Consider the following 10,180-nt stretch of genomic DNA (forward strand, 5'->3'; position numbering starts at 1 on the left):
TTTTTCCTCCTTTTTGCCATTTTTCAAATGCCATGTAATCTATTTGATTCTCGGCGACAAAAGAAATGGCCACGGAGAGCTTTAGTGAAAATATACTTCATTTTAACTTATTAAATTCACTAGTTTTCGTGGTCCAATTGATCAATTAACATTTTTCAATTAATTAATATTTATGAAAAATGGCAACAAGGAGGGAAAATTCAAGAGGTGAGGTTGAGATGGGAAGTTGGTGTCTGAGCGGATCGAAGTCACAAAAGCTCAAGTGGTAGAGCAGCGATGTATTTAGCTTAAGGTCGTGGATTCGAATCTCGCTAGTGACACTGACTTTTTTATCTAGACCAATACCTTTCATAAATATTAATTAATATTCAACAGAATCTTTTTTTTTCTAATTTTTGCATTTACTTGTTAAGAAATTTCGATAATAATTCTCTCAACTAGGATATTAACAATGGGCCGGAGTTGATAAATCGGACTACAAAAGAATCATTGTTTTCCCCAGCAACAGCTATTAAGTTTAAAAATATATTCAATGTTATACCCGTTTGTCGAGATCTGACGATCATTTTTTGAGGATGTGCAATCGCAGGCCTGTTCACGCCATTCACCCTCTGAACGACGTAAATTTTGTTCTAGGGACAAACCCAGCACAATCAAGTCGTGATAGACATTCAAAGAGTTTCATGATTATAATAATCCTTGTAAAAATTATCAACCATGTCAAGTGAATAGTCTGGGGGAAAATTCTACCCTACATAAATTACCTTCAAAATTCTACGTAATGTGTTATTTTTAAGGTTTTGACAGAAAAGTTTACATGGGTTTACAATTAATCGAAATTAGAATTATAAACAAAACGCCACAACATAAAATTAACATTTTTCTTTTTTCTTATGAACTATTAAACCAGAATAATTAGAACTTGTATTTTGGAGATCAAAGCTATTTAAGCAAGGTCTTACCTAAACGAGAAATTAAAACGTTTGCCTGTATGACCAGCTCAATTAAGTATAAAGCGAATAAAAATTAAGTAAACTATTTAAGGAAAAAATTATACTTCGCGAATAATTAATTTTTTAAGATAAAAAAAATCACACTCACTTAATATTATAATTAATTCATGACTTAAACTCAAACTAACTTACTTCCTTGAACTAGAACTCACTCATGAACTTACACTCTTCAAACTGCTATTCAGATTGAAATTATTGAAAATATTAAAGGATCAAACCACGCCTGATTGAGATGACGAAGGAAGATTTTGATAAGTTTCACCGGGATCTATGTCTGCCTGTTGATCCTGTCCTTCTACGGCCAATTGTGATTTGGCTTCCTTATACTTCGATATATCCATATTTACCGGAGTGTTGATATCCGTCCTTCGGCCTATAAGTACTGAATCCTTTTTGGGCGGAACGACGGGTTTGTTCGGTGGAATTGGTGGAGGCACTCCCCGAGACAGAGGCTGTTTCTTGTCAGGATTGCCGTTCGCTGATGCCAATGTGTGACTTGTCTTAGGGTTCAGAGGCACATTCGGCTTTGTGTTTGCTGGCAAAACGTTATTCCCAATAAGGCGCTTTTCCACCTGAAAAAAATAAAAAAATATTACGTACAAAGCATGCATGTATGAATATGTTTTATATACCTTAGCTGGTAATGTGGACTGTAAATGGCTGTACGGCACGCTTCTAAGACCATGTCCTGGTGAAATGCTCCGTGCAACTCCAGTAGCTTAAAAAAAATTATTATTCTTACTAACATAGAATCAAAAACCACGGATTTTGTTTTTTTATGAAACTTTTTTGTTGATATTAGGTTGAAATCATATCTGAGTTATTGCCAAAAAATGGATATATGCAAACTGTCAGCCATTAAGTTAATAACAAATACAATTAAATTCATCATTATCATATCATAATTTAGTTATCACAATTTTTGTGATTTTCTACCAATTGGAAGCATCTGGGAGGGAATTTTTTTAAACTATAGTAAGGATTCCCTTTTCCATTTTTTGATCTAGATTATCCTGTGTTAAATTTTTTCCTAGGTTATTCACATATTGAAGGTTTTTATATTATAATTTTTATTGTGTAACATGGATTTTTTCAAAGACTTATTGCCTTTTTTATATTTATAATTTTTTTTTACTTTTCCATGTGGTTTTTTTAATCAGTATTTTGTATTATTTTTATGTTAATGAATATTTATAATTTTTTGTCCAAAAAGTTACATTCATGGGTTATTTAGAGTGGGTAAAACAAATATCAATTTTGTTTCTTGCTAAAAAAAATATTTCAACCTAATTTGCTAATCACTTTGTCACTTCGTCGAAATTGTACTTGGCAGCTAGCCCATAGAGAAATTAAGCTTTGCAAACAGTTGTATTAACTTCACTAATTTCATAGTTCACTTGACCAATTAATATATTATAATTAATTAAGGTTTTTAGTTGAGATAAAAAAGTCAATGGCACAAGCGGGATTCGAACCCACGACGTTCGGCTTGATACGCCGCTGCTCTACCACTTGAGCTATCGTGACCTCGATCCACTCGGACACTAACTTCCCATCTCAACCCCACCTTTTTGAATTTTCCCTCGTTTTTGCCATTTTTCAAATGTCATGTAATCGGATTGGATTCTCGGCGACAAATGAAATGGCCATGGAGAGCTTTAGTGAAGTATACTTCATTTTAATTCATTAAATTCACTAATTTCGTGGTCCGCTTGACCAATTAATATACACCAATTAATTAAGGTTTTTAGATGAGATAAACATTTGAAAAATTGCAAAAAGGAGGGAAAATTCAAAAGGTGGGGTTGAGATGGGAAGTTAGTGTCTGAGTGGATCAAAGTCATGATAGCTCAAGTGGTTAGAGCAGCGGCGTATCTAGCCGAAGATCGTGGAATCACGCTCGTGCCATTGACTTTTTTATCTCAACTAAAAACCTTAATTAGTTGTATTAATGTTGAATTACGATAAAATCCGAGGAGAATAAGAAGATTTTTTTTTCAGAAAAAAGATGCAGAACACCAGACATCAGAGAATAAAATGCTAATCCAACCAAAAGAATTTTTTTTTTGGTTTGGTATACAAAATTGTATTTATTAACAGCTTTAAAGGATGCTTTAAATTTTGCAAGCAACTTTTTAAACAAGTTTTTTAACTTACTTTACTGGAAGCGTCTTTTCCTTTTTGTGACTTTTTATATATCTAGTCTTATTTTATACTACCCTGCATATTATTTTCTTATCCTAAGAAAAGCAAATTGACTGATATATATATATAATGACTTTGAAATAAAATGACAACAAAAGCAGTAAACCATAGTAAACAAAATTATGAAAATTACTTAAGACTATTATTTACCCTGGCTCCTAAGGCCAATTGGCAAATATATTTGAAAAACACGATTAGATAAGTGTATAATATTTTTGACCTAATATCACCAAAAAAATGTATTCATTGATAATACAAATGAATTGAATACAATGTTCAACTTGGTTACTTACTTGGACCGGAAACTGGGACACTTGAGACCGTAGCAGTCGGTTGCACAACTTTTGCGACACTGCTGCTCATCGCCGTATTCGTTTGAAGCGGAAGTGTAGAATTACCTTCAGGCCAGCCTATAAATAAATACAAAATAATTTAATCCCCGAAATGAACATTAAACATAAGCGTAAAATTGCCATGACTAGCGCATAAAAAACAATTCAATGGATCCTACAGATTAATTTCAAAGAACCGCTACGGATCTGTGATTAGAGATCCATACCTTGTGATGGATGCCTGGCCATGGTTTGTTGAACGCCAGTTCGTCCCAGTATTGATCCTAAATTACCTTGTACTGCTAGTTGATGAATTTCCGCCAGTTGTTTTTCTAACATGGCCACTTCATTTTGAGTTTTTTCTAGTTCAGCCTCCAATTCTTTCACTCTGTTTAACAAAATCAAGTGTTTTTTAAACTTTTTTTTATCATGGATTAATTTGGAAAATAAAATTGTTCAAACCTTTTCTCCTCTCTAAGCAGATTGGATCTTAAAATTTGACTTTCCGTGTCAAACAAAGCTAACTGTTTCTCTAATTCTGCTTCCATTTGAAGAGATTTTTTACTTTCTTCCTCCAACCCTTCAGCCATTGAATCTATACGGCTTTTCTCCTCAGACAAAATCTATTTATAAAAATAATTTTACTCCACACAATAAAAATAAATTTTAAAACATAATCTTCTAATAAACAGAAAAAATCCCATTCTGGAGTGGTGTTCACTTATGGGAAGTTTGAGTGTATAGACCAAATTTATATACCTGCGCAAGATCTTCAGACCGCTTTCGTTCCTCGATATATTTCATGACTATTTTTTTTCTGTCAGCCAGTAAAAGTAAGACAATTTGCTTTTGCCTGCTTTTATCTTCGTCTGAAACGTCTGAAATTTTCTTTAAATCCTTCTCAAGCTTCTTCTTCGCCTGTCGTTCCATTTCCAAGTCCTATTAAAAGGAAAAATCCACCAGTTATTATACAATACGGACTCTGATGTTGACAATTTTTCCAAAAGTCAGTACAAGTACAAACCGGTACGGGAAAGACATTGGAACAATAAAAAAAATCACAAATGCAATTAGAAAACTATTAACAAGGGTATGACCAGGTTGGTGGGTCATGGAATTGGATCAAACTTTTTTTGGTGATTCTACACTCGAAACTATCATACACATATCTGCCACTTCTTGTGAATAGGCCCTGATTTCACAATTTTTTTTTTTTTTTTAGTGGAAATTTTTTTATTTTTAATATTTTTATTTCAGCATTCTGCTTGCTTCAAATCAACTATGTGAATAAATCATTTTACAGCATTTTTATGTACATTGCAATAAAAAGGTAGTATAAGCCATCAAAGTATATCAATAACCATTTCTAAAAACCAAATATTTTTCAAGTAAACTAGGTCATAATTTTTTTTTTTTTTTTCAGTGAACTAATATTAAATTTCATTTGAGCACATCTAGAGACTCCAATATTTATCAATTTTTTGACCCCTAAAAGTTTTCAAATTTTTAAGAAGCCATTATCGGAAAAATCTGACTGAAAGGGCTACAATTCAAAAATGGCTAAAAGGATTTTAACGACAAACAGACAATTTGAAAGAAGAGGAACGTAGCTTTTTAACAACGCATGTACCATTAAAATATATAAAAAAATTTTATACGAAAATACACAAGTTAGCAAAATTATTTATCAGCAGCAAATATAATAAAAAAATAATCATACACACAAAATGACGAAAAACTCATTTAAAAAACACAAACTATGGAAAAATGAATTACAAGAGAAGACAAAAGTAATACCATAGCAATCATAACAAAAATAACAATTTTATTTAAAAACTTTAACATTTACACCATAACATGAGAATGCAAAGGCAAATAAATTGGACATACAGGATAACAAATAAAATACAGATACAAAAGAACATGTAAGATAAGGGATTGTGTACTTTTTTATGCTAGGCCATAAATCTGACAGCTCACCAGCTGCAGTAAGAAGCAACGATTCCAAAATTCTGGAGAGTGTAGAAATGTGACAATCGAATAGCCCCAGTCAATAAGAAATTTATTATTTATTAAGGGAAAGTTCCCCTTAAGGGCAAGGGTTGCCATAAATCTGGGGTCGTCTCAACCGGATACCACTAAATACTACTACATACATCCAATTCGATGAACAAAAAATGCTGTAAATTATCGATGGATACAAATTTTCATACCTGTTTAAGGCGAGTCCTTTCCTTTTCTAATCCATACGTGATATCATCCCCTTGTGCTGTGTCGTGTTCATGTTTCTTTTTTTCCATGATTAACTCTTCGATGACCTAAACGGGAGCAAATTTCAACTTACAAAACTGAAATTATAGTTTATTGGGTTTTCAGTAGAATAAGACTAAGTGTTTCACATTAATAACAAAAACTATTATAATTTACTGAGGGGAAAAAAAAAGCAAAACTCACCTTTCTATGGTGTAATTCAGCATCTTTTAAAATATTGGCCATACGAATTTGAGCCTTACGATGTTGTAATACCAAATTTTCCAAATAATTACGTTGGTGTTCGGCGATGTTCATTTCGGTTTGGTCTAACGAATGACTAGGTGCAGCGAATCCATCTCGGTGGAGAGCTGATAGTGGGTCGCTAAGAGACGACTTATACTGTCCTTGATTTAGCATGTATTTCATTTTTTCACACTGACAAGGAAAGCGAAAAAATTAAAATTGTTGAATTGATTAAAAAAAAAAGGATCAAATGAAAAAATACCTTCAACGTTGCAATCACAATATCTCTGGCCTGTAGCTCTCCTTCAAGATAACTGAGCAATTTCAACAAGTCAGCCTTGCTCAATTCCATTTTGGGGTTTCTCTGAAACACAGAAATTCAATTTGATTTTTTTCCTACTATTATTCAACCTTAAATTTAATAAATTTACTAATTACTAAAGTAACAATATCCTTATTGTCTGGCGATAGTTTTCATTAACTTATCTTGTCATGTTCACAAATAAAACAGTCTAAACTGAAGTGTATGATTAAAAGAAGTTGGCTTTTTTACATCCTTGCACACCACGACCAATATTGTTCTATTGCACAGTCCCGACATTATCGTCTAGAGCTCTTCGTTACCAGATCGCAAAACTTTGTGCAAACTTCTGGTCTTGGAAATATAGGCCAGTAAGTCATCCTACTATCATTCTAGTCCTAGCACGTTCCCTAAGGTTGGTACAATGAACTTTTATTGAGCTTTTACTTATCTGTCTTAGAATACAATCCCATTAAACTTAACCTTTGTCTAATGGATTTACATTTTTGGCAATTTGATATTCCGCAAGAGGGTTCAGGGCCAATAAGTGTCACGATGGAATTTTCCTTGGCCAATTTTTATCACTTTCTCATTGCACCTCTGCCCTAGTACCAAAACAACGTTGTCTCCAATGTCTGGGTTAGGTTATCAGATCTATACTTTTTGTATGCATTATTTAATTCTATATACAGACTTCATCCCTCTGCTTGTGGTTTTTTTGAACATAAATGTTTTCCCACAAACTATTATGGAATTTCTCTTACCAATTTGTATATAAAAATGATTAGTGTAAACAGTAGGGAGCCATAGTGAAACGTCACTTTCCCTACATTCTAAAATTATTATATACATTGTTGAGCACATGTACAAATAAAAATTTATTTAATCAGATCCCAAAGTTTCATTAAGGCCTGTTTATCCTTCAGCCCTTGGCTTTATCCTCCTCCAAAAGTGTTGGTAATGACAGAATTAGAATAATTTACAACTTTATGCCACACACACACACTTCAGTTTAGACCTGCTGATAACTTTCCTTCACAATATTGAATTTGTAAATTGATTAAAGTTCACCTTTAATGTTTAAATTGAACTTCTGTTTTGCAATTATATTGTTAGAATAATGTATTCTGAAAGACTTCCAAAGTAAAATAAAGACGGTTGTGTTGTTTGATGACCTCAACTGGATCTTTTCTAATTCTTTTTCGCAAGAAAGTTTGTAAATCAATAATTTACAATCTGAGACTATCCTGGTCTAACCATCCTCGCTAAATCAGACAGCATTTCACAGAGTGTAAGATGATCGGTAATTACTGAAGTACAATAATTTACAACATACCACAGAAGATTCGGTTTTTTTTTTTTTTTTTTTTTGAGGGGGGGTTTAAACGAGGGTTCGCAACAGCAGAGGTCATATAAACCCTCAGGGTGCCGATATTTTTGAAAAAAAAAAAACCCATTTGTAAGTATGTCGGGTTCGAATGCAGGGCCGCTCTGGATTCGAACCCGGGACCTTGACCTTACAGTGATGAGCGCCGTGTCAACGCCTAAACCACCGGTGCCCCGAAGATTTGATTTAGACCTGGTGTTGACTTTTCTTCACGATTTTGTATATTTTAATAGATTAACGTTTGACTAGAATTCTTTGTTAGTTATGGATGGAATAATACATTCAGAAAACTTTTCAAGAGAAAAATGGTCTTACTTTATGACCTCATCTGGTTTGCTTATCTTCCGTAAGATGAACGTATCAACATTTTGTCATCTTCAGTGGTCAGTCAGGGTTATAAGCAGGGTGAGACAAGACCACTCTCCTCGATGTTTTGACACAAACCCAGTACAGAAAATGGCAAAACGCCAGAAATCTGTTCGACAGGAGAAACCAAGTAAGATAGACGGGCAAGAAAGACCGTAAACTGATAATTAACAGTCTGAGATCATCCTGGTCTGCCCATTCTCACTGAGTTGCAGGATATATGATGATCGCTAATTAATTACTGAAGAACAATAATTTACAACTTATGCCACAGAAGATTCTGTTTAGACCTAGTGTTGACTTTTCTTCACGATTTTGTATATTATAATAGATTAACGTTTGACTAGAATTCTTTGTTAGTTAGGGATGGAATAATACATTCAGAAAACTTTTCAAGAGAAAAATGGTCTTTATGACCTCATCTGGTTTGCTTATCTTCTGTAAGATGAATGTATCAATGTTTTGTCGTCTTCAGAGGTCAGTCAGGGTTATAAGCAGGGTGAAACAAGACCACTCTCCTCGATGTTTTGACACAAACCCAGTACAGAAAATGGCAAAACGCCAGAAATCTGTTCGACAGGAGAAACCAAGTAAGATAGACGGGCAAGAAAGACCATAAACTGATAACTAACAGTCTGAGATCATCCTGGTCTGCCCATACTAGCTGAGTTGCAGGGTATACGATGATCGCTAATTACTGAAGTACAATAATTTACAACTTATGCCACAGAAGAGTCAGTTTTGACCTGCTGATGACTGTACATCATGATTTTGTATTTTTGTAAATAAACCTTTGCGTGGTTTGATAGCCTTAACTGGTTCTTTTCTACTCCTTGCTTGTTTATGTTTTGGTTGTTTAATGTTTAAAAATTAGATTGTTAGGTTGTTTGTTGTCAAACTTGATCTATCTGAATTCCCCTTGGGAAGAGATAATAAATACAACGTTTCCGGTGAAATATCTAAAGAAAAATATTGTCCAGGCGAGAGTATTCTTGATTTTCGTTCATTTATCATTGTATAAAATGAGTTTTTGACCAGGTTTCGTTGCGTCTGTATAAAAAAAGATAATATAATGAAACGATATGCTATGTGTATCACCTTGAGGGTGTTGCACGTCTTGTCCAGAGGTTCGTAATTGGCGATGTGGATGCCCTCCTCATTCTGCTTGGCGTTCAGGCAAATATTTTTCGTCAGATTGACGTTCGAAGCCATTTTCGGACGAAGATCTGTTTTCCGTCTTTTTTAAAAAATAAAAGACGACAAAGACCATCCGGCCGAAGAATTGGACGAAAACGATCACTTTAACACGAGACTACGAAACGACTTGAATTGGTGCTGTTCCGTCTTCGACAAGTTCCGAGGGTGTTTCACATCGGGCGATAACATTTCGACGATATTTCGACAAAAGCCCGGCCCGTGAGACGACGCCTGTCCCTCGTCTATTTTTTTTTGTTTTGTTATCACGAAACCGATTTGAAAAGGATTCTAAAACCGGCTCTCTTTCTATCCTGGCACATTTCTGTTCACGGAGATCGAGCGAAACCCGGAGAAATCCATCCTGCCTCAGCCTTTCTGTTTGACTGGAAATTTGTCCCGACCCGAAACGATGGATAGGTTGTACACAAAGGACATGATGATACACGCGATCTATAAATCAACACGAAACATCAAAACAGATTCGATTTTTTTTCTTTTTCAAATTAATCCCTCATCAGATCGGATTTCTTTCCGTGAACATTAATTCTCTCCGAATAAACTCTCTTAATTCATAATTTAATCACGCCCCCGACTCCGAATCTCAATTGATCCCACGATTTGGACGCCAGTCTTAGAATTCCGTGACGTCACAGCAAGGATCTACATTCTATTTTTAACTATTCAATAATTGGTATATAAAATAATTATTTAATATTGTTAAAAAACAACGAATTAATACAAGAATCATTTGGTTTTTTATGTATTTTATTAGTGACCGGTTGTTTAATAATTTGTTGGAGTCGTGAAGAGCGGTCAAGAATAAGATAGTTTAGAAAAACACATTTTTCATTTTTTGACCACTTTTCGACTATTATTTAGGTCA

The 10,180-nt window shown here is 34.1% G+C and overlaps 1 protein-coding gene across 2 annotated transcripts; it reads right to left on the reverse strand.

Moving 5' to 3' along the window:
• Positions 1-322: 322 nt before the first annotated feature.
• On the reverse strand, positions 323-9,897 carry LOC106664142 (uncharacterized protein CG10915). Of its 2 annotated transcripts, none has more exons than XM_014389590.2 (10): positions 9,199-9,897; positions 6,309-6,410; positions 6,005-6,238; positions 5,764-5,868; positions 4,310-4,489; positions 4,013-4,173; positions 3,778-3,938; positions 3,512-3,628; positions 1,646-1,731; positions 323-1,585 (listed from the first exon to the last, which is right to left on the reverse strand). In XM_014389590.2, the coding sequence occupies exons 1-10, from the start codon at positions 9,310-9,312 to the stop codon at positions 1,226-1,228; spliced, it is 1,620 nt and encodes a 539-aa protein (XP_014245076.1). In that variant the 5' UTR covers positions 9,313-9,897; the 3' UTR covers positions 323-1,225. The 2 variants fall into 2 exon arrangements, with proteins under 2 accessions (XP_014245076.1, XP_014245077.1); XM_014389591.2 differs by having other exon boundaries at positions 3,844-3,938; positions 9,199-9,896.
• Positions 9,898-10,180: the final 283 nt, after the last annotated feature.

Source organism: Cimex lectularius, unplaced genomic scaffold (genome assembly GCF_000648675.2).
Source record: "Cimex lectularius strain Harlan isolate CLEC.00 unplaced genomic scaffold, Clec_2.1 scaffold270, whole genome shotgun sequence".
Classification (NCBI taxonomy): domain Eukaryota; kingdom Metazoa; phylum Arthropoda; class Insecta; order Hemiptera; family Cimicidae; genus Cimex; species Cimex lectularius.